The sequence below is a fragment of the Nicotiana sylvestris genome, chromosome 12 (assembly GCF_000393655.2).
Source record: "Nicotiana sylvestris chromosome 12, ASM39365v2, whole genome shotgun sequence".
NCBI classification, from domain to species: domain Eukaryota; kingdom Viridiplantae; phylum Streptophyta; class Magnoliopsida; order Solanales; family Solanaceae; genus Nicotiana; species Nicotiana sylvestris.
Window position 1 is genome coordinate 155335159 of NC_091068.1, and position 24829 is coordinate 155359987.

At 41.2% G+C, this 24829-nt stretch overlaps 2 protein-coding genes across 2 annotated transcripts; both read right to left on the minus strand.

Moving 5' to 3' along the window:
* Positions 1-1996: 1996 nt before the first annotated feature.
* On the minus strand, positions 1997-2634 carry LOC138883984 (uncharacterized). The gene is made up of 2 exons (XM_070164714.1): positions 2423-2634; positions 1997-2381 (listed from the first exon to the last, which is right to left on the minus strand). Exons 1-2 carry the CDS (start codon positions 2632-2634, stop codon positions 1997-1999), a joined length of 597 nt encoding a protein of 198 aa, XP_070020815.1.
* A 578-nt stretch (positions 2635-3212) lies between these two features.
* On the minus strand, positions 3213-3773 carry LOC138883985 (uncharacterized). Its single transcript, XM_070164715.1, has 2 exons — positions 3642-3773; positions 3213-3506 (listed from the first exon to the last, which is right to left on the minus strand). The coding sequence occupies exons 1-2, from the start codon at positions 3771-3773 to the stop codon at positions 3213-3215; spliced, it is 426 nt and encodes a 141-aa protein (XP_070020816.1).
* Positions 3774-24829: the final 21056 nt, after the last annotated feature.

A 24829-nucleotide genomic window follows, 5' to 3' on the forward strand; every position in this document is an offset into this window, starting at 1 on the left:
AAAGCGTAGTATGAGTACATAAACAATATGTACCCAGTAAGTATCCAGCCTAACCTCGAAGTAGTGACGAGGGATCGACTTAACACTTACTTGGGTCAATAATATAATAATATGAAGTTCAATATTTTAATTCATAATGTATGTAGGTAACATCAAGCTCAAACAAGAATAATACTGAAATTCCTTTCATCAAATCAATAAATTTAGACACTTTGTTCATTTAAAACAATTGACCTTTCAAGCAATAAATCATACGAATTATAAGGGGTTCTAGTTCTATTATCACACGAAAATACCACCGAGGACGTCCGACCCGATCCAACATAAAAGTAAAATATGCACTGTCGAGGATCGAACCCGAACCATATATATATATATATATACAATTATCAACCTGCCGAGGCGAATGGCCCTCTCCCAAGAGAGTAGTGGAAATAATCACCCTGCTCGCGGAATATACTTGCGACGCGGTTAAGTATAAAAACCATCAACCCCAAAGGCTTACAAGTTCATATTCTAGCTATTAAAGTGATTATCCAACCCCAAAGGCAATATTCCTAAAATTTACCCCCGGGCCCACGTGCCCGGATTCTGAAAATTTTCGAAGGAAATTGTTACTCATCAACTAAGGATCAAGAATATATGATTTTTACTTCATTCCATAACTAATTTCATGGTTAAATCTCATTTTTATCAAAACCATAGGTTTTGTTCTGAACACATAATTTCCACCAATTTACATGTTGAAATCTACCCATAGACTATGTATTAAAATCACATTACGTAGAAATAACTTACTTCACAAAGCTAGGTTGAAATCTCCCCTTTTGAAGCTCCCATATCGCCCAAGTATGGAGTAAAATGTGTCAAAAATGAAACAACTCCCGTATTAAATGAAGGTCACTGCCTTCAGCGATTTCCGCATCTGCGATCTCGCTTCTGCTGGCAAGTGTCCGCTTCTGCGAAAATCGACTGGGCCAACTGGGGCCGTTTCTGCGGAAGGCCCACCGCATCTGCGGTTCCGCTTCTGCAGAGGAGGGGCCGCATCTGTGGTTCCTAGGCTTCTTACCCTTGGCCGCATCTGCGAGTCGTTTCCCACACTTTCGGGCTCGCATTTGTGGTTGGCCAACCGCTGGTGCGGTTATGACAGCAGCTGGAGCTTTAGCTCTTCCTCCAATTTTTCAACTTAACTCGAGCCTCGTCCGATTGACGCTTGAGGACCCCGGGGCCTCGCCTGAACATACCGACAAGTTTGAAATGATAAAACGAACTCGCTCGAACCCTTTGAACACCGGGAACAACATTAAAACTAGGAATCACACCCTAAAACCAATTGATTCAAACTTATGATCTTCAAGTTCTTCAATTTACTTCCAATGTGACGAAATACACTTATACTACTCGGATTGACACCAAATTTTGCGTGCAAGTTTTAAATGACATTACAGAACTATTCCCGGTCTCGGAATTCCGTTCGGAACTCGATATCACAAAAACCTGCTCCAAACCAAATTTAAAAAACTTCTAAAATCTTCAAGAACCAACTTTCACTATTATGCGCTAAAATGCTCTCGGGTCATCCAAAACCCAATCCAGACATACGCCTAAGTACGAAATCATCATACGAACTTATTGAAACCGTCAAATCTCGATGCCGGGGTCGTTTGCTCAAAATATTGATCGAAGTCAAACTTGACATTTTAATCTAACCTTAAGGAATAAAGTGTTTCGATTTCAACCCAAACTCTTCCAAATCCCGAACCAACCATCCCCTCAAGTCATAAATTAGTTAAAGCAAGTATGCAAAGTCTTATTTAGGGGAACAAGGTTCTAGAAAACAAAACGACTAGTCGGGTCGTTACATTCTTCACCTCTTAAACAAACGTTCGTCCTCGAACGGGTTTAGATTCATACCTGAAGTGCTAAACAAGTGTAGATATCTGCTCCGCATGTCCTACTCGGACTCCCAGGTCGCCTCGACTGGTTGGCCCCTCCACTAGACCTTCACCGCAGAAATCCTCTTGGATCTCAACTGGCGATCTTGTCTATCAACAATGGCAACTAGCTCCTCCTCATAACCCAAGTTCTCATCTAGCTGAATAGTACTGAAGTCTAGCACCTGAGACAAGTCGGCGTGATACCTCTGAAGCATAGACACATGAAAAACTGGATGAACCCCTGATAGGCTGGGAGATAAAGCAAGCTCATAAGCAATCTCCCCAACTCGCCTCGACACCATAAATGGACCTATAAACCTTGGGCTCAACTTGCTCTTCATCCCGAATCTCATAATACCCTTCATCGGCGTCACTTTCAAGAGAACCTTCTTGCCGACCATGAATGATACATCCCGCGTCTTCTGATCTGTATAACTCTTCTGTCTGGATTGTGCTGTGCGAAGTCTTTCCTGAATCAACTTTACCTTTTCCAAGCATCTTTCACCAAGTCAGTACCGTACAACTTAGACTCGCCAGGATCAAACCACCCGATAGGAGAACGACATCGCCGACCATATAAAGCCTTAAATGGATCCATCTCAATGTTGGACTGATAACTGTTGTTGTAAGCAAACTCGGCCAAAGGCAAGAACTGATCCCACTGCTCTCCAAAGTCAATCACACATGCTCTCAGCATGTCCTCTAATATCTGAACTGTCCGTCGGTCTGAGGATGGAATGTTGTGTTGAGCTCCACACGAGTCCCCAACTCACTCTGAACAGCTCTCCAAAAATGTGAAGTGAACTGAGGGACTCTATCTGATATGATGGAAACAGGCACGTCGTGCAACCGAACTATCTCTCGAATATAAATCTGGGCCAACCTCTCTGAAGTATAGGTAGTCACAACTGGAATGAAGTGTGCCGACTTGGTTAACCTATGGACAATGACCCAAAATCGTATCAAACTTCCGCAAAGTCCATGGCAACCCAACTACGAAGTCCGTAGTAATGCACTCCCATTTCCACTCAGGTATAGTCATCTGCTGAAGTAGGCCATCTGGCCTCTGGGGCTCATACTTGACCTGCTGGAAATTTAAACACCTAGTTACATACTCCACTATGCCCTTCTTCATTCGCCGCCACCAATAGTGTCGTCTCAGGTCAAAATACATCTTCATAGAACTTGGATGAATAGAATGCTGCGAATTGTGTGCCTCCTCAAGAATCCTCTCCCTCAGGCCATCGACATTAAGAACAATAGGCGACCATGGAATCACAGGACACCATCCTCGCCAATAGAAACCTCCTTGGCACTACCCTGTAGTACTGTATCTCTGAGAACTTCCAAGTGCGGGTCATTAAACTGTCGGGCCTTGATGAGACCCAATAATGAAGACTGAGCAACAACACACGCAAGGACTTGGTTGGGCTCTGAAATATCCAACCTCACAAGTCTGTTAGCCAAGGACTGAATGTCCAAAGCTAGTGGCCTCTCCTCTGCTGATATGAATGCCAAGCTACACATACTCTCTACCTTCTTGCTTAAGGCATCCGCGACCACATTTGCCTTATCCGGATGATAAAGAATGGTGATGTCATAGTCTTTCAGTAACTCAAGCCACCTACGCTACCTCAAATTGAGATTCCTCTGCTTGAACAAATGTTGTAAGCTGCGATGATCAGTATAAATCTCACATGATACCACATACAGATAATGCCTCCATATCTTAAGAGCATGGACAATTGCTACTAACTCTAGATCATGCACGGGGTAATTCTTCTCATGAATCTTCAGATTACGTGAAGCATATGCAATAACTCGCCCCTCATGCATTAATATACAACCAAAGCCAACGCATGAAGCGTCGCAATATACCGTATACTAGGGTTGTGCATAATTTGGTAAATACCGAATTACCATACCGAAACCGAAAGTATTCGATATTTTGGTATTTGTTATGATATTTGGTTTAATTTTTAAAAACAATTGGTATTAGGTATGGTATTTGGTATTTTAAAATAAAATACCGAAATAGTGATATCGTACCGAAATATATATTATATTGCACAATACACATATTATTAATTATAACATAAATATAAAAAATCTAAAATTTTACTTTTCTTTATTCTTTAAGTTCATCAATTGACTCTAAGCAAGTAACAAGACATTTCTAAAGATCAAATTTGTTCCTTTATATACAATTTTCTCTCTCTGGGTTGATATTTGCTGGTTTTGGTCAAAACTTTTGTCAACAAACATTTTTTGTTTTGTACTTTTGAGTACGTTAATTAAGAATATTACAGTGTATAATTCCACACACTAGTAAGTATTCAAACTAAATAAACCGAAGTTACCGAACCGAATAAACGAAACCGAAAGGAGAAAAATCGAACCATACTGAATTTAATTAGGTACGGTATTGGTATAACATTTTAAGAAACCGAATACCGAAAATACCGAACCGAAATATCTAAATATCGTACCGTACCTACCGATGAACACCCCTATCGTATACATCCCCGATCCAGAAGGTAATACTAGAACGGTGCTATAGTCAAAGCTGTCTTGAGCTTCTGAAAGCTCGTCTCACAATCATCGGACCAACGGAAGAGAGCACCCTTATGGGTCAATCTAGTCAGAGGTGTTGCAATGGATGAAAATCCCTGCACAAATCAACGATAATAACCTGCTAACCCCAGGAAGCTCCTGATCTCAGTCACTAAAGTAGGACGTGGCCAACTCTGAACCGCCTCAATCTTCTTGGGATCCACCTTAATACCCTCTCTTGATACAACATGCCCAAGAACGCTACTGACTCAAGCCAAAACTCGTACTTGGAGAACTTATCATATAACTTCTGCTCTAGCAATGTCTGGAGCACTACTCTCAAATGTTGCTCGTGCTCCCCTAGGCTACGTGAGTAGATCATGATGTCATCAATGAAGACAATAACAAATGAATCAATATAAGGCTTGAACACTATGTTCATCAAGTCCATAAACACCGTTGGGGCATTAGTAAAACCGAATGACATCACTAGAAACTCGTAATGCCATATCTAGTACGGAAGGCAGTCTTCGAAACATCTGAGTACCGAATCTTCAACTGGTGGTACCCAGATCTCAAGTCGATCGTAGAAAACACCCTAGCACCCTGCAACTGGTCAAACAAATCATCGACACGAGGCAACAAGTATTTGTTCTTGATGGTGACTTTATTTAACTGGCGATAATCAATGCACATCCGCATAGTCCCATCCTTCTTCTTCACAAATAACACTGGTGCACCCCAAGGTGATACACTGGGTCTCACAAACCCTTTTGCTAACAACTCCTCAAGTTGCTTCTTCAACCCTTTCAACTCTTTTAGAGCTATACAATACGGCGGGATAGATATATGCTGGGTACCTGGAGCCAAATCAAAACAAAAATCAATGCCACGATCTAGCGGTATGCCTGGAAGGTCAGAAGGAAACACATCGGCGAACTCCCGAACTACTGGCACTGAATCAATCGTTGGAGACTCTGCGATGGTGTCCCGAACATAGGCTAGATATGCCAAACACCCTTTCCCGACCAGATGTCGAGCCTTCAAAAAAGAGATAACCCGACTAGATAAACTAACGGAGGAACCCTTCCACTCCAATCTTGGCAACTCTAGCATCGCTAAAGTAACAGTCTTGGCATGACAATCAAGAATGGCGTGATATGGAGATAACCAATCCATGCCCAAGATGACCTCATAGTCGATAATTCCAAGTAACAGAAGGTCCACTCTAGTCTCATAACCACAGAATGTAACCACACAGGACCGGTAGATATGATCCACAACCACAGAATCGCCCACAAAAGTGGACACATAAACAGGAGTACCCAAGGACTCACGAGGAATATCCAGGAAATGAGCAAACAGAGATGACTTACATAAATATGTAGACCCTAGATCAAACAATACCAAAGCATCCCTACCACTGATAGAAATAATACCTGTGATCATGGCATCTGAGGCCACTACATTTGGTCTGGCCAGAAAAGTATAGAATCTAGCTGGAGCACCGGCTGGCTGGCCTCCGTCTGGCTGAACAATGGCTGACTGACCTCCCCCTGCATGGCCTCCGCCTCTAGGAATGCCCCTACCTGCCTGCCCTCCGCCTTTGGGCGGTCGGATGGCTGGTGCTGCAATTATGGGCTGATGACCCCGTTGTACTGCCTGCCCCGAAGTCTGGGACAAAATTCTTCATGTGACCCGGATCCCCACACTCGTAATAACCCCGTGGTGCCATAGACTATTGTCTTGAAGCCTGACCATGCTGGCCCAAATACCTACTAAAAGAACCCTGAATGGCTGGTGGGCGGTATGAACTCTCTAGCATACCGTTGAAGTAGGCACTGGAATAACCCTGATGACCACAATACCCGCCGGAGGAACCCTGAATAGCTGGCAGGCGATAAGAACTCTCCGGCATCACACTGAAATAAGGCCTCACCAGGGCACCTCAAAGAGGTGGTGGTGCTGCTGAATATGGGGGCGTGCTAGGCTGACCTCTTCCAAACTAACCTCTGCCCCTAGCTGGGGCACCTCTAAACTCCCTAGAGAATCGATTTCTCTTGTCTAGCTACAACTGCTCTCTACCCCTCTAGCAGTAACCCTCACTCTTCCGAGCAATCCCCACCACTAGCTGATACTCAGTCCACATCTCAACCTCTTGGGCCATGCTAGCTCGAATACTGGGGTTTAACCCCGCAACAAATTTCTGCACTCTCTCTGCATTCGTAGGAAGTATCATGAGTGCATGGCGAGATAACTCAGAGAATCTCGCATTATAGTCGGTCATAGACATCTGACCCTGCTCAAGCTGCTCAAACTAACACCGTAATGGGTCGTATTCTCTCAAAACATCAAAATGCTCTTAAAAAAGATTACGCGGAATCAGACACAAAGAAGGGTAAAAAGAAAAAACAATACAAAAGCAATACGAAAGCAGAACTAGATTTGTTCTTGAAACGTTATTTACTTTTTCAATTGAGATGGAACGATGCTTCGAATCAAAGAATGATCGAGAATATCAAGGTATATTGTCTCCTGCTTCGACTGATAAATCCAAGCAAAATTGCTATATCGTCAATTCAAAGGAGAGAAATTAGTTTGGATATAATGCTGATTCAGAAGAATTTAACTCTTACAAAATTGATGAAGAAGGGGATATTGATTATCGAACCTATTCGATTGTTTGTAAAAATAATGGACAATTTATTATGTATCAAACCATAGGTATTGCATTGGTTCATAAACCGAATTCGCACAAGTGTGTCCACCCCCCTCAAACTTACTTGACGAGGAATCCTTTCACGCAAACAAATACAACCCCTACAAACACCTAGGAGCACCCCTTCCTTCATATCCATACAAGACCCGAGTAGGCGGGTCGAGGTCTTACGAGGTACCCACTACTTCCCTTTGAGAGGGTTGAATATACATGTCCAATAGAAGCCGTGTAAACTGATCCCAAGTCATGGGAGAAGAACCTACTGGTCTGCCGAGAAGGTAGGATTGCCACCAACTACGGGCCCTGCACTTTAACTGGAAGGCGGTAAAATCCACTCCATGGGACTCCAATATCCTCATGTTGTGCAATCTGTCCCTGCACCTATCAATGAAATCCTGGGCATCCTCATGACGCTCACCTCCGAAGATGGGAGGGTGTAGCCTAGTCCACCTGTCCAACAACTTCTGCGAATCGCCGTCCGCAGCTGGTCTGGGCTCAAGTGCCACTGCTACAATTGGCTGGGCACCGCCCGTGGGTAGAGTACCTGGAGTCTGATATACGGCAGGTGCGTGCCCAAGAGCCTGAGCAGTAGGGGTCTTGTAAGCACGTGATTTTTGACCCTCCCCGGGAAGTTTTACGTTCTTAAGCTTAAATATCTAATTTAGGACTAGTATAGCTATTTTAACTATTTTAATTTATTTCGTTGCAAAAAGAAAAATTTCAAAAAATATATATATAAATTTTAGTTTATGTATCTCTCATAAACTTGAAAAATACAAAAAATGCACTTTATGTTTGTACTTTATATAATTTCAAAAATTACAAAAAATATAGTTCTATTAAGGTTTTATAGTCATTTTTAACTTTGAAAAATACAAAAATGTTACCTCATATTTTATCTTAATATTTAAAAACGAAAATTACAAAAAAATATATTTTTATTAATATTTTGTAGCTATTTTAAATCTTGAAAAATAATTAAGAAAATAATAATATAGTTTTGTTTTATATTAGTCTTGTTTTAGTAGCTATTTTGCTTACATAGGACTAGTTAAGCAACGTGTTCCTATTTCTCGGGTCCGGGCAAAAGAATAATATTCGGGTTCAAACTACCCGGTTTTAGGTCTAATTTCGGACCTAGCCCATAATAAACCGTGTCCAGGACACATGGGGAACCCCACCACGCGTGGGGGACATAAGTCTCGAACCCCACCACGCGTGGGGCTCATTTATCTTGACAAGCCCATGCTAAATACACGGACAAACACAAAGAAAGGGAGGACTTTGAATTTTTGGAAAAAGGGTACTGTACCCTCGTCTTCTTCCTGAAGAAGAAAGAAAAACCCTACTGTCACCTTCCCTCCGTCGACCACCTGCCCCGACGCTATAACCGCCAACCTTCGACGTCAACCAGCTCCCATCACCACCAGTTCCCCTCCCCTCGTCATCACTGTCCCTCCGTCTTCCTCCTCTTGAAAAAAAAAACAGAAAAAACCTACCAAAAACCCTACCCTTAAAGACTCCATTTCCGGACTTTCCCCCCAGCACCGGACCAACACCCCTACTACCCAAAACTACCATCGACAGACCACCGTCCTCACCTTCCCAGAAACCCCAAAACCAGTCGAAACCATCGTCGTCATCACCCAAATCACCACTGTTTCGCCCTCCCCAGCCAACGAGCTCCTGCTCGTCGTCATTGTCAAGCCGACGACCAAACAACCCAGCTCAACACCACCACCAAACGCCACTGCCCGAACAATCCCTCGTATTCCCAGCAATGAATCCGTAACACCGTACCAAGGCAACCATCCAGTCGCCACCCCCACGTCCAAACGACTGCCTGCAACATCCAGCCATGAACGACCCTCCCTCCTTGCCATGACTGACCGGAACACACACACACACACCAGCTGAAGCTTAACCGAAAAACATTCGAAAAAGCAGCCTAGAAGTTCTGTCCGGGGTGAGGTCCGTTGAGGTCGTCTTTGGTTCGTCGAGGTCCGGTACGTCGAGGTTGTTGTCCGAGGTTTCGTCGCGGGTCCAACGCATCGGACGATAATATCAAGTAGGTCATCTCTGTCTGTGTCCTTCATATTTGTTGTTTAGTAACATGAACATGTGTTCGTTGAGATACAATCCTAGTTCATGCGAATAGTATGCAAATGAGCGAGACATATTCACATGATGTTTGTAAGTTGCTATTTCTTGTTAATTAACTCCGTATGATATTGAAATTTGTTCGGGAATGTATTTCCTTTGTTCCGTCATGTTAAGTAGTTATTCGGCATTTTGTTTCTTCACGCTCAGATTGTTGTTATCTCAATGTTTGTCTTAATAGTTGTTTGTACATGTAGTAGCAATGTTAAAATCATAGTAGTAATTTAATCCCGCGGAAAAATACTCGTTTCATCAAATAAGTTTAATCTACGATCCATGACCTCGCGAAGTAGCAAAGAAATGTAGTCATTTTAGCCTTGTCTTTTTTTTAAAAAAAATATAAAAAAATATAAAAATAAATAATAAATAATAATAATAAAAAATAAAATGAGACGAGCTTCGCTAAATAAAAATGTACAAATCGCGGAGCCCTCGCAAAATATATGTATTAAATACTTAGATTCCGGGACGGGCCGTTTAGTAAATTTCACGGCCCTACCCCAAAATAATAATGCGCTAGTTGCTTTAGGCGCGCCTTTAATAATGTTATCTCCCTAAACTCGGGTGCACATTTATGTGACCCAAATCCAAATCTCAACGAAATCGAAATGTGTCTCTAATCACGGGTACATTGACTGTGACGTGGTATGAGATGCATTTCCATGACGTTGCAAATTCCTTTTAAAAATAAGAATGAGATGAGCCTCGCCGAATAAAAACACAAATTGCGGGGCCCTCAGTAAATACTTGTTTAAAATTACTTAGAATTCAGGAGGGTCGTTTAGCGAATTTCACGGCCTCCGCAAAAATAATAACGCGATAGTCTCTTTAGGCGCGTGTTTAATAATTTACTTTCTTAAGCTCGGGTGTGCATTTCATGCGACCCAAATCCAAATCTCAAAACATCAAATAAAATGCGTTCCGGATTGTGGGTGCATTTCATGTGACGCAGTCCAAAGACGTGTTTTAAGCGATGTTCACATTCTTGTAAAAACAATAATAATAAAGCGGTTAAAAGTCAAAATTTGCACATAAGTTCATACTTGTATAAAATCAGATAATCAAGCCGAATATAACAATTGAGCGACCGTGCTAGAACCACGGAACTCGGGAATGCCTAACACCTTCTCCCGGGTTAACAGAATTCCTTATCCGGATTTCTGGTACGCAGACTATAATATAGAGTCATTATTTTCCTCGATTCGGGATTAAAATTGGTGACTTGGGACACCCTAAATCTCCCAAGTGGCGACTCTGAAATAATTAAATCAATCCCGTTTCGATTGTCCTTTAATTGGAAAAAACTCCCTTGCGCCCCCATCGGGTGCAGAAAAAGGAGGTGTGACAGCTCTGACGACTCTACTGGGGATAAAGGACCCAGAACCACTGGTTCAGGGTTAAGAATTCGAGCTTGAAATAATTGTTATTATTTGGCTTTATTTATTATCTGATTTTTACATGTTTGAGCCTAATGTGCTAAATGCTGCTTTTACTGCTTTGATATTGTTTGAACTGTACATATAAACTGTGCCGAAACCCTTCTCTTCTCTCTTGAGGAGCGCACGCTGGTCGTGGCTTCTTTCTGTTAGTGTCATATGCCAAAATAGAACGAGGATTCGGAGGAGTTGCAAAATCGGATGGCCTTTTGGTTACCGGTACACAGCTCCCATCCTTGGCTCGAGTTGTCCGCTCGGGTAAGCCAGGTCTAGAACAAATACCCAGGTTATGAACTTAGTATAACAAAGCCACATGCCGGATCCCTAGTAGGAACGTTTATTTGCATCATGTGCATTTGACTTAGGGGACTCAACACAGGGGTTGGGTCCGTCTAGGACAAGCAACCTGAAAATAATAGACCATCTTTGGCATCCTATGTGCTACATGTTATATTTATTCAAGGGTGAATGAGTCATTTGGCGGACCAATGATATTTGCGGACAAATGACACTTCTTATCATGCGGATCACGTTAAATAAGAAAGTTGCACGATTTTTTTTATTATCAAGCATGCTATTATATTAATCAAAGCATGAGGAACATTTGTGGAATCCAAGAAGCCTTGGAATTCCCTATGTCCCCCACGCTTGCTTTTTCGGAAAGGGGGAACATTTGTGGAATCCAAGAAGTCTTGGAATTCCCTATGTCCCCCATGCTTCATTTTTGGGAAAAGGCACATGGGGAACATTTGTGGAATCCAAGAAGTCTTGGAATTCCCTATGTCCCTCATGCTTCACATGTTGGGAAAAGCGCACGGGGAACATTTGCGAAATCCAAGACGTCTTGGAAATCCTTATGTTTCCCATGCCACATTTTTGAAAATAATAATAAATATAAAAAATAAAATTACAAATAAAACAAAGCATGAAAATTCAAAAGATTTTGTATGTTGTCATTATTTTCCACAGATTAAAAAAAATCGTGAAAAAGAGGAGAAAAAATAACAGTGTAGAGATGTAACTACTTATTTTTAGAAAAAAGGAAACCAATGTCCGAGTAATGTCGAAACTCTGCCGGAATTTTGAGAAAATGAAAAAATGTCTTATTAGTTTGTTATATTAAAAGCAAAGGAAAAATAGAAAAAAATCATCATTGTTCTGTCTTGTTTTTTTTTCAAAAAATATTGAAAAGAAAATAGTTTGTTTTGCCATTAAATGAAAATGAAAAAGAGTTTGGTTTTAAAATGTTTATTTTTATTTTTATTTTGCTTGTCTATGAAAATGCCAAAAATAAATAAATAAAAAATATAAAAAGAGTCGAGCGTTGAACGTGATTTTATTATTTGTTCCAAAATAAATATATAATCCAAAAAAAAATTCAAAAGAAAATTCAAAAAATATTTTTTAAAGCATTTCTTTTATTATAGGTAAAAATTCCAAAAAAAAAACACTTTTCTTTTTCTTTAGAATAAGAAAAACAAAGGAAAAAAAAGAAGGAATGTTTTATATTTTACGTTAGTTAGTTTGTTTGTTATGAATGGAAAATAATAGTTTGTTTGCTTGTTATATAAATAATAATAAAAGAAAAAAAAGAATAGAAAATGGAAAAAGGTTCTTCTCAAAAATAGTTTATTGGCCCGAACTACGCGGGTTTGATTCTCACCGGATGTGAGATACGTAGGCAACCCTCATCGGGTCCAACCCCACCTTTTGCTAAAAAGCCAAAAACAAATAATAATAATAAAATAAAAAATTATGTCAAATTTTAATTTTTGTCATAAAGAAGTCAGGTGACGCAGTTTTATCAAGACATAGCTGAATGTTCCCGAAAGGGACGCCGGAAGGCTGACTTTGCATAAACAGCCACCTTTGGGTCATTTTTTAAGATTTAGTCCAATCGACCCACACAGCCTTAAAAATCTTCGTCCCCGAGACGTTGAAAGGCCGTGTTTGCAATATTGACTTTTCTAATTTGAAAAACGATGAAAAAAGAGTTATAAATAAGTCAGGTGATGTTGTTTTGTCATAAATAGCCGAATGTTCCCGAAAGGGACGCCGTAAGGCTGACTTGGCATAAACAGCCACCTTTGGGTCATTTTGAGATATGGACCCACACAGCCTTAAGAAAGCTTCGTCCCCGAGATGCTGAAGGGCCGTGTTTTGCAACACCAAGTTTCTATTATAATTTGAAAAAAAGAGTCGACGGTCAGGTGAATACCGTTCAAATTTTGTCATAATAAGCCAAGCCAGCTTCGGCCGCGTCTTAATCCGTTCTTGCCGAAATAGCCTTAGAGTATCTTTCAATTGTCGAAAGGTTATTTTCGTAAAAGAATGGAAAAGTTTGTAAAGTGTCAAAATAATCCTCCCCGACCTCAAAATTCATGTGAGATTTGGAAGGGGCCACATTTGCAAAAATAACCATTTGGTTGCATTTGTCGAACAGAGAAAGGGAGTTAGCCTTTTATTTTTGAGTTTATAAATCTCTTGATTAAGATATATGAGTTATTTGATTTTCGAGTTTGTAGGTCATCTTCAAACCTTTGAAACCCAGTTTGTTTTAATATGAAAATTGAAAAAAATTGTTTGTTATTGTTTATCTCTTATTGGCACGAACTACGCAAGGTCTGATTCACTCAGGGACGTGATACGTAGGCAATCTCCATAAGATTCGACCACCACAACAAAAAAGAATGAAAAAAAGAGAATGAAAAAAAAAGAATGAAAAAAACGAAATGAAAAAAATGAAAAAATGAAAAGAAAAAAGAATGAAAAAAAAAGAAAAAAAAAGAAAAAGAAAAGATGTTGTCAATAATGAGGACCGACTGAGTCCATTCTAACCTGTTTGTTTTGCAAATAAGTTAAGGTGGTTGGTTTGTGGTAAGCCGGACAATGACACCCAGAATCCTTTACTTGCACCTCCTGATGCACACTCTGCGGGGATCAGGCCTGATGACGGAAGCATTCGAGTCCTATTGGGAACTTGTTGACTAAGGGTAATGATATGGAAGTTGGCAATGGTCATTGCAATACTAATGCAAAGCTCAGTGGCTACGATGCCAAGTTTGATAAAATGGGAGGACGCTCCGTTCCTTGGTTAACAAGAAAGAAGCAGTTGGTGGCTTATTTTGTTGTCATTCCTGTTTGTTCGGATTATTAGGATTGTAATTCGGATTTTGTTTTGTGTCAATATCTTTCCGCTTATCTTTCCGTTTTGTCATAGCGGTTTGTTTAAGTTTTGTCCAGGTTGTTTAGGATTTTATTTCGTTTGTTTTGTTATTCAAACCATTTCACCGGTAGTCTAGCACAAAATCCAGTCTTTTATTATTTCCATTCATCTTTTTGTTTAGTCTTTTTACCATTTTTGTTCAATGCCGATTCTAGGGACATGACATGCGCACCCAGTTTGGGCCTAATCTTAAAAGTTAATCATAAAACCCTGGAAAGGCGATTCAGACCATTTAAAGGAAATAAGGACGGTTGAGATTATTCAGAGCTCGAGTCATGTGGAACTGGGGCAAGTTGAACACAAAGAAAACCGTTAAAGAAAGATTCGCCTAAATTGGCATGAGGGTCGTTCATAATGATGAGAATGAGAGTGTCGCCCAACGGTGCTTTAGAAGTGACAAATGAACAAACAGATGTTGAATATAATTGTCAAGTCCAGCACCATCAGAAGAGACTACAAATCTTAATTGTGTTGTTTGCACTAAGCATGTTTTGAAGACTGGAATGACGAAGACATTTTGTTCTGCTACCCAAACACTTTATCCTTCGTTACCCCTTTTGAGCCTTATTTATTTTCTTTCATACCCCTCGTTCGGAATTAGTAGCAACGAATAGAATACGCAAGCGCGGCAGGTAAACAAAAGAAAAAAAGAGAAAGAAAAGAAAACAACAAAACGAAAAAAAAGAAAAAGAAAATGATAACAAAGAAAAAAAAGAAAGTCAAATGAAAAAGAGGAATTGGGAACTACGTTTGACCTGATTCCTCAAAGAGGATACGTAGGCGCTTCACGGCTCGGTCATAGTTTTGAAAAATGAAAAAAAATTAAAATATCCCCAAGCAAGAAACTGGGGCAGATGTTACGTTTGTTGTAAATAAATCGAGTTCCGAAGGTTGTAATTAATAACCCAAAATCGATGCATTTTTTGAGCCTTTAATACCCTTTCTTTCTAGCCCTATCCAAAACCCACATTACGGTCCAAAGAAAGACCTTCCGATCAGTCTTCAAAAGATGCCAAGTCAGACAAATGAAGAGTCTTACCGGCGAACATAACATTCTGTTCCACAGCAGAAAGGACTCTAATCTCCAGCAGAAAGAGTCATACCGGCGACACTCCAAATCCCCAGCTGGAAAGTGATACAAATGAGAGAGTCTTATCGGTGAAAACCTTCACAGGCACCATAAGGCGATGAAAGCTGAGAGAAGAACCCAAAAATGAGAGAGACTTGATAGTGAAAACCCTCCGGGCACTACAAGTCGAATAAGATTGAGGATCTTGAAAGATGATTGACGGTAAAGGATAGGCCCCATATGCATGTCATGGCCATTAGAGTCGGTATCTGCGTTTGATAGGTTTTTATTTATAGTTTCTTTTGTAAAAGAGTCATCGTTTCCTTTGTCTTTTATTTTGTTTCTGTTATCTTTCTCCTTTCATAAAAAATTTCCCCAATAGAGTCTGTCCGGTCAGAACAAGTATGAAATGACTTCAAAATATGCCATCATCTTTCCAAGATGAGATCTGACTAGTATATCCAAATGGTATAGTCAGCAAGGAACAAGCGCGAGGCCAGTGTCAAAAAGATATCCCCAGCAAAGGGAATTGACAGAAGGATTGACGAGCGTCAAGAGAGATATCCTTGCCAAAACCAAGGTTATAAACCTCAGCAAAAGGCCCGTGAACAAAGCAAGGAGAGCAGTGAGCATATTTGGGAAATTCATACGAGATTAAAATTCGGGGAAATGCCAGTTTCCGGGCTATGTCACAAAAGAAGAGGGATATCTCCAGCAAGAAGGGATTATCCCCAACAAATTATATCATCCACAACAAGTTGTGGAACGCAGATCAAGGAAGGAGAAAGGGAAAACCATCCCAGTAGGAGTATCACAACCAACCGCCATGTTTTAAACTAACAATTTTGTTTGATTTGAAACAGGTAAAGGAAATGGCATTGATGCCAGAACTGCGTGCCACAAGGGATATTATCAAACTGGGGCAGAAAATTTTCCTTCCATTTAGAAAATTTTCTGGAAGTCAGGTACCCTCAGCTGATAACATTTTACCCCCCAACAGGTAAGTAAATCAAGGGAGGTAGTCTTTGAAGGAAGAAGCTATGCAAAAACAAAACAAAAAAGGAATAAAAAAAAGAATAATAATAAAAATTGGGGAAGGTAGAAAAGGAAAATTCATCCCAGTCCCCAGCAAGTATTCGAGGTAAGACATTTTCAAGTCTTAAAGATATGTTGGGTTCATCCGCCCTCAAATAGGATATGTTGGGTTTATCCGCACTCAAATAGGATATGTCGGGTTCGTCCGCCCTCAAATAGGATCTGTTGGGTTCATCCGCCCTCAAATAGGATATGTTGGGTTCATCCGCCCTCAAATAGGATATGTCGGGTTCATCCGCCCTCAAATAGGATCTGTTGGGTTCATCCGCCCTCAAATAGGATCTGTCGGGTTCATCCGCCCTCAAATAGGATATGTCGGGTTCATCCGCCCTCAAATAGGATATGTCGGGTTCATCCGCCCTCAAATAGGATATGTTGGGTTCATCCGCCCTCAAATAGGATATGTCGGGTTCATCCGCCCTCAAATAGGATCTGTTGGGTTCATCCGCCCTCAAATAGGATCTGTCGGGTTCATCCGCCCTCAAATAGGATATGTCGGGTTCATCCGCCCTCAAATAGGATCTGTCGGGTTCATCCGCCCTCAAATAGGATATGTTGGGTTCATCCGCCCTCAAATAGGATATGTCGGGTTCATCCGCCCTCAAATAGGATATGTCGGGTTCATCCGCCCTCAAATAGGATATGTCGGGTTCATCCGCCCTCAAATAGGATATGTTGGGTTCATCCGCCCTCAAATAGGATATGTCGGGTTCATCCGCCCTCAAATAGGATATGTCGGGTTCATCCGCCCTCAAATAGGATATGTCGGGTTCATCCGCCCTCAAATAGGATATGTCGGGTTCGTCCGCCCTCAAATAGGATATGTCGGGTTCGTCCGCCCTCAAATAGGATATGTTGGGTTCGTCCGCCCTCAAATAGGATATGTCGGGTTCATCCGCCCTCAAATAGGATCTGTTGGGTTCATCCGCCCTCAAATAGGATATGTCGGGTTCATCCGCCCTCAAATAGGATCTGTCGGGTTCATCCGCCCTCAAATAGGATATGTTGGGTTAATCCGCCCTCAAATAGGATATGTTGGGTTCATCCGCCCTCAAATAGGATATGTTGGGTTCATCCGCCCTCAAATAGGATATGTTGGGTTCATCCGCCCTCAAATAGGATATGTCGGGTTCATCCGCCCTCAAACAGGATATGTTGGGTTCATCCGCCCTCAAATAGGATATGTTGGGTTCATCCGCCCTCAAATAGGATATGTCGGGTTCATCCGCCCTCAAATAGGATATGTTGGGATCATCCGCCCTCAAATAGGATCTTATTTTCAAAATTATTATTGAAGACAGGCGCCCACCTGAATAACGAGAGGAATACATTTCTGTCTTTTCATTGTTGTTCTAGGTCACCCACCAGTATAATGCGGGAATACATTTCTGTCTTTTCATTTCTGTTCTAGGTCACCCACTAGTATAATGCGGGCATATCATTTTTCATATCTTTACCACCAGGCGCCCACCTGAATAACGAGAGGAATACTTTTATGTCTTAGTTTGGACAGGCGCCCACCTGAATAACGAGAGGAATACATTTCAGTCTTTATATTTCCAGAGTTGAAGTTGGGAGCCCACCCAGATAACAGAGGCATACATTCAGTCTTTACTTTTAAGTGTTGAAGTTGGGAGCCCGCCCAGATAACAGAGGCATACATTCAGTCTTTACTTTTCAAGTATTGAAGTTGGGAGCCCGCCCAGATAACAGAGGCATACATTCCACGTCTTTACCCATAGGAGATGTATTTCCTCCTAAAGTTTATTTTTACCCATAGGAGATGCATTTCCTCCTAAGAATAGTTCACCAATAGGAGACGCACTTCCTAAGTTTATTGTACCCAATAGGAGACGCACTTCCTAAGTTAAGTTTCACCGATAGGAGACGCACTTCCTAAGTTCAGTTCTACCAATAGGAGACGCACTTCCTAGATCCATTGTACCAATAGGAGACGCACTTCCTAAGAAGTTTCACCAATAGGAGACGCACTTCCTAAGAATAGTTGTACCAATAGGAGACGCACTTCCTAAAATTCAGTTTTACCATAGGAGACGCACTTCCTAAGTTCAGTTTATCATAGGAGACGCACTTCCTAAGTTCAGTTTCACCAATAGGAGACGCACTTCCTAAGTCAGTTTCACCATAGGAGACGCACTTCCTAAAGTTCAGTTTCACCATAGGAGACGCACTTCCTAAGTTCATTTCACCCATAGGAGACGCACTTCCTAAGTTTAGTTCTACCAATAGGAGACGCACTTCCTAAGTTCAGTTTTACCATTAGGAGACGCACTTCCTAAGAATAGGTTCACCAATAGGAGACGCACTTCCTAAGTTAAGTTTTACCAATAGGAGACGCACTTCCTAGATCCATTGTACCAATAGGAGACGAACTTCCTAACAATAGTTTCACCATATGAGACGCACTTCCTAAAAGTTCAGTTTCACCATAGGAGACGCACTTCCTAAGCAAGTTTCATCAATAGGAGACGCACTTCCTAAGTTAGTTCCACCATAGGAGACGCACTTCCTAAAGTTCAGTTTCACCATAGGAGGCGCACTTCCTAAGTTCATTTCACCCATAGGAGACGCACTTCCTAAGTTTAGTTCTACCAATAGGAGACGCAATTCCTAAGTTCAGTTTTACCATTAGGAGACGCACTTCCTAAGAATAGGTTCACCAATAGGAGACGCACTTCCTAAGTTAAGTTTTACCAATAGGAGACGCACTTCCTAGATCCATTGTACCAATAGGAGACGCACTTCCTAAGAATAGTTTCACCATAGGAGACGCACTTCCTAAAAGTTCAGTTTCACCATAGGAGACGCACTTCCTAAGCAAGTTTCATCAATAGGAGACGCACTTCCTAAGTCAGTTTCACCATAGGAGACGCACTTCCTAAAGTTCAGTTTCACCATAGGAGACGCACTTCCTAAGTTCATTTCACCCATAGGAGACGCACTTCCTAAGATATGTTTCACCATAGGAGACGCACTTCCTAAAGTTCAGTTTCACCATAGGAGACGCACTTCCTAAAGCAAGTTTCACCAATAGGAGACGCACTTCCTAAGCAAGTTTCATCAATAGGAGACGCACTTCCTAAGTCAGTTTCACCATAGGAGACGCACTTCCTAAAGTTCAGTTTCACCATAGGAGACGCACTTCCTAAGATATGTTTCACCATAGGAGACGCACTTCCTAAAGTTCAGTTTCACCATAGGAGACGCACTTCCTAAAGCAAGTTTCACCAATAGGAGACGCACTTCCTAAGCAAGTTTCATCAATAGGAGACGCACTTCCTAAGTTCAGTTTTACCATTAGGAGACGCACTTCCTAAGAATAGGTTCACCAATAGGAGACGCACTTCCTAAGTTCAGTTTCACCAATAGGAGACGCACTTCCTAAGTCCATTGTACCAATAGGAGACGCACTTCCTAACCTAAGTTTCACAAGTAGGAGACGCACTTCTTAAAAAGTTTCACAAGTAGGAGACGCACTTCCTAAAAAGTTTCACCAGTAGGAGACGCACTTCCTAAGTTCAGTTTTACCATTAGGAGACGCACTTCCTAAAGTTTAGTTTTACCCCTAGGAGACGCACTTCCTAAGTTTAATTCCATGCACAGGAAACGCACTTCCTGAATTAAGTTTTCATTATTAGGAGACACACTTCCTAGTCTGGTTCACTCAGGTTATACTTTTGCTTTAGGGGACGCACTCCCGAGTTTGGCTTTTTAGATTATATTTTATTTCAGGAGACGCACTTCCGGAATTGAGATTTCACCCCTAGGAGATGCACTTCCTAGTTTGATTCATTTTAAGTTCGACCATAGGAGACACAATTCCTAGTCCAGTTTTTTTGAAGTTTACCCGTAGGAGACGCACTTCCTAATCGAGATTTTATTCATAGGAGACGCACTTCCTAGTTCTAGTCACTGAAGTTTTCACCCTTAGGAGACGCACTTCCTAGTTTAGCTCATTCCGATTCAACCATAGAAGACACACTTTCTAGTTTGAGTCATTGAGGTTTTTATTTTAGCAGACACATTTGCTAGCAAGAGTTTTGGTTTTACTCATAGGAGATGCACATCCTAGCCTAGTCTTTAGTTTACTCTCATCATTGCATCAGTAGTGTAAGTGAGTTACGATTTTGCTAACGACTCACAAATCTTCCCAGTACAAACTGGGTTAGGAAATTTTGTTTGTTTTGTTTGTTTTGATTGTCAGGGACCCGCCTGTAGAACGGAGGTTGTTGCGTGTCGAAGATAGAAGAAGTCAGGAGTCCGCTTGTAGAACGGGGAAACATTTTTCAAGATCAAGCAGTGACCCACTGGAAAGCAGAAGGTTACAACAAAAATCCCCAACACTCAATCCAAGATAGAAGCAACAAGAAGCTCGCCCCAAGAATGCAAGTCAACAGTCTGGGATGATCAACAGAAGCTGGTCACCAAAAAACAAAAAACAAAAAAAAAACAAGAAGAAAAAGAGAAAAAAAGAAAAAAAAGAAAAAGAACCCAAATTACGGAAGTGGAGAACAAATGTGGTCTGCTCAAGAACTAGCACCTACAACTAGCAAGTATCAAGGTTCAGATCCAAAGTCTGTATGAAGCACCATTCAAGACTCGAGACCAAGTTTCAGAAGACTTAAGAGATAGGAATCCTTGTAACTAGTAGCTGATAGGCTTAGTTAGTCTTTTTTCAGTTTTCATTTTTGTTGTAATGACAGGACCGCGGACCGGAACCTCAACGGAACGGCACCTCGATCGGCTCTCCACCTCGGTACAACTTCACTATCTCTCTCATATCCCGAACTACACGTGGCCTGATTCCTGTATAACCAAGGATATGTAGGCAGCTCAGATACCAGGGCTCGGTCACATTCCCTCCCTTTCCTTAAGTGTAGTCCGTCCGAGTAATGGTCGGGTCAAAAACACGTCTAGTCGTTCTTTGTCGGAAAACTCTTCGTGTTTCCAGTCAAAGAGGGGCAGCTGTAAGCACGTAATTTTTGACCTTCCCCGGGAATTTTTACGTTCTTAAGCTTAAATATCTAATTTAGGACTAGTATAGATATTTTAACTATTTTACTTTATTTCGTTGCAAAAAGAAAAATTTCAAAAAATATATATATAAATTTTAGTTTATGTATCTCTCATAAACTTGAAAAATACAAAAAATGCACTTTATTTTTGTACTTTATATAATTTCGAAAATTACAAAAAAATATAGTTCTATTAAGGTTTTATAGTCATTTTTAACTTTGAAAAATACAAAAATGTTACCTCATATTTTATCTTAATATTTAAAAACGAAAATTACAAAAAAATATTTTTATTAATATTTTGTAGCTATTTTAAATCTTGAAAAATAATTAAGAAAATAATAATATAGTTTTGTTTTAAATTAGTCTTGTTTTAGTAGCTATTTTGCTTACATAGGACTAGTTAAGCAACGTGTTCCTATTTCTCGGGTCCGGGCAAAAGAATAATATTCGGGTTCAAACTACCCGGTTTTAGGTCTAATTTCGGACCTAGCTCATAATAAACCGTGTCCAGGACACATGGGGAACCCCACCACGCGTGGGGGTCATAAGTCTCGAACCCCACCACGCGTGGGGCTCATTTTTCTTGACAAGCCCATGCTAAATACACGGACAAACACAAAGAAAGGGAGGACTTTGAATTTTTGGAAAAAGGGTACTGTACCCTCGTCTTCTTCCTGAAGAAGAAAGAAAAACCCTACTGTCACCTTCCCTCCGTCGACCACCTGCCCCGACGCCATAACCGCCAACCTTCGACGTCAACCAGCTCCCATCACCACCAGTTCCCCTCCCCTCGTCATCACTGTCCCTCCGTCTTCCTCCTCTTGAAAAAAAAAACAGAAAAAACCTACCATAAACCCTACCCTTAAAAACTCCATTTTCGGACTTTCCCCCCAACACCGGACCAACACCCCTACTGCCCAAAACCACCATCGACAGACCACCGTCCTCACCTTCCCAGAAACCCCAAAACCAGTCGAAACCATCGTCGTCATCACCCAAATCACCATTGTTTCGCCCTCCCCAGCCAACGAGCTCCTGCTCGTCGTCATTGTCAAGCCGACGACCAAACAACCCAGCTCAACACCACTACCAAACGCCACTGCCCGAACAATCCCTCGTATTCCCAGCAATGAATCCGTAACACCGTACCAAGGCAACCATCCAGTCGCCACCCCCACGTCCAAACGACTGCCTGCAACATCCAGCCATGAACGACCCTCCCTCTTTGCCATGACTGACCGGAACACACACACACACACCAGCTGAAGCTTAACCGAAAAACATTCGAAAAAGCAGCCTAGAAGTTCTGTCCGGGGCGAGGTCCGTTGAGGTCGTCTTTGGTTCGTCGAGGTCCGGTACGTCGAGGTTGTTGTCCGAGGTTTCGTCGCGGGTCCAACGCATCGGACGATAATATCAAGTAGGTCATCTCTGTCTGTGTCCTTCATATTTGTTGTTTAGTAACATGAACATGTGTTCGTTGAAATACAATCCTAGTTCATGCGAATAGTATGCAAATGAGCGAGACATATTCACATGATGTTTGTAAGTTGCTATTTCTTGTTAATTAACTCCGTATGATATTGAAATTTGTTCGGGAATGTATTTCTTTTGTTCCGTCATGTTAAGTAGTTATTCGGCATTTTGTTTCTTCACGCTCAGATTGTTGTTATCTCAATGTTTGTCTTAATAGTTGTTTGTACATGTAGTAGCAATGTTAAAATCATAGTAGTAATTTAATCCCGCGGAAAAATACTCGTTTCATCAAATAAGTTTAATCTACGATCCATGACCTCGCGAAGTAGCAAAGAAATGTAGTCATTTTAGCCTTGTCTTTTTTTAAAAAAAAATATAAAAAATATAAAAATAAATAATAAATAATAATAATAAAAAATAAAATGAGACGAGCTTCGCTAAATAAAAATGTACAAATCGCGGAGCCCTCGCAAAATATATGTATTAAATACTTAGATTCCGGGACGGGCCGTTTAGTAAATTTCACGGCCCTACCCCAAAATAATAATGCGCTAGTTGCTTTAGGCGCGCCTTTAATAATGTTATCTCCCTAAACTCGGGTGCACATTTATGTGACCCAAATCCAAATCTCAACGAAATCAAAATGTGTCTCTAATCACGGGTACATTGACTGTGACGTGGTATGAGATGCATTTTCATGACGTTGCAAATTCCTTTTAAAAATAAGAATGAGATGAGCCTCGCCGAATAAAAACACAAATTGCGGGGCCCTCAGTAAATACTTGTTTAAAATTACTTAGAATTCAGGAGGGTCGTTTAGCGAATTTCACGGCCTCCGCAAAAATAATAACGCGATAGTCTCTTTAGGCGCGTGTTTAATAATTTACTTTCTTAAGCTCGGGTGTGCATTTCATGCGACCCAAATCCAAATCTCAAAACATCAAATAAAATGCGTTCCGGATTGTGGGTGCATTTCATGTGACGCAGTCCAAAGACGTGTTTTAAGCGATGTTCACATTCTTGTAAAAACAATAATAATAAAGCGGTTAAAAGTCAAAATTTGCACATAAGTTCATACTTGTATAAAATCAGATAATCAAGCCGAATATAACAATTGAGCGACCGTGCTAGAACCACGGAACTCGGGAATGCCTAACACCTTCTCCCGGGTTAACAGAATTCCTTATCCGGATTTCTGGTACGCAGACTATAATATAGAGTCATTATTTTCCTCGATTCGGGATTAAAATTGGTGACTTGGGACACCCTAAATCTCCCAAGTGGCGACTCTGAAATAATTAAACCAATCCCGTTTCGATTGTCCTTTAATTGGAAAAAACTCCCTTGCGCCCCCATCGGGTGCGGAAAAAGGAGGTGTGACAGGTCTATGCTGGGGTCTGCTGGAAATAAACCAATCTGAGTCATAGAGTTCATTAACCGTAGCATACGGCCCATGACCTCCTAGAAACCCGGTGTTGTCATGAAATCCGCCGAGGAAGGCTCTGCTGCGGGTACCTTACCTTGCTCCTCAATAATGTGATTCCTTGCTGGATCCACCATTGGTACAACTGGGGTAGCTCTAGGACGCCCTTGTCCTCTACCTCGGGCCAGTGCCCTCCCCCGACCTCTGCCTTGGCCTCTAGCAACGGGGGGAGAAGCTCTTCCCCCGGTCTAAAACATCTATTGTACGTATCCTCATCATTTGTGAGAGAATAGAAGAAGGAAATTTAGTATACCATCAATTGCATGATAGACGATGAATAAAGAGAAGTTTCCTAATACCCTCAATCCCCTCGAAGATAAGTCCAGACGCCTCTGTACCGATTCGCAAGACTCTACCAGGTTTGCCCATAACTTGTGAGACCTAAGTGAACCTAGTGCTCTGATACCATGTTGTCACGATTCAAATTTCACATTAGGCCGTGATGGTGCCAAATACCGTTCTTAGGTAAGCCAACAATCATCAACTAGTGAATCCTTATTTAAATAATTAATACGTGAAAACCTTTCCTTATTACTAAATAAATTAGGAGCTTGAAACTTAAGCATAATTAGATGAAAGTAATGATTACGAACTTAGTTCATGATAGTAATCCAAAAGTCACAAGTCTACCTATGTGTG

Bases quoted from the DNA above. Each gene is read 5' to 3' on its own strand.
- LOC138883985 (XM_070164715.1), bottom strand. From the start codon at position 3,773: ATGCATGAGGGGCGAGTTATTGCATATGCTTCACGTAATCTGAAGATT. The intron at 3,507-3,641 runs GTATCATGTGAG...CATCCGGATAAG, and splicing joins GGAGGCATTATCTGTATGTG to GCAAATGTGGTCGCGGATGC.
- LOC138883984 (XM_070164714.1), bottom strand. From the start codon at position 2,634: ATGCTGAGAGCATGTGTGATTGACTTTGGAGAGCAGTGGGATCAGTTC. The intron at 2,382-2,422 runs GTAAAGTTGATT...AGCACAATCCAG, and splicing joins GTGAAAGATGCTTGGAAAAG to ACAGAAGAGTTATACAGATC.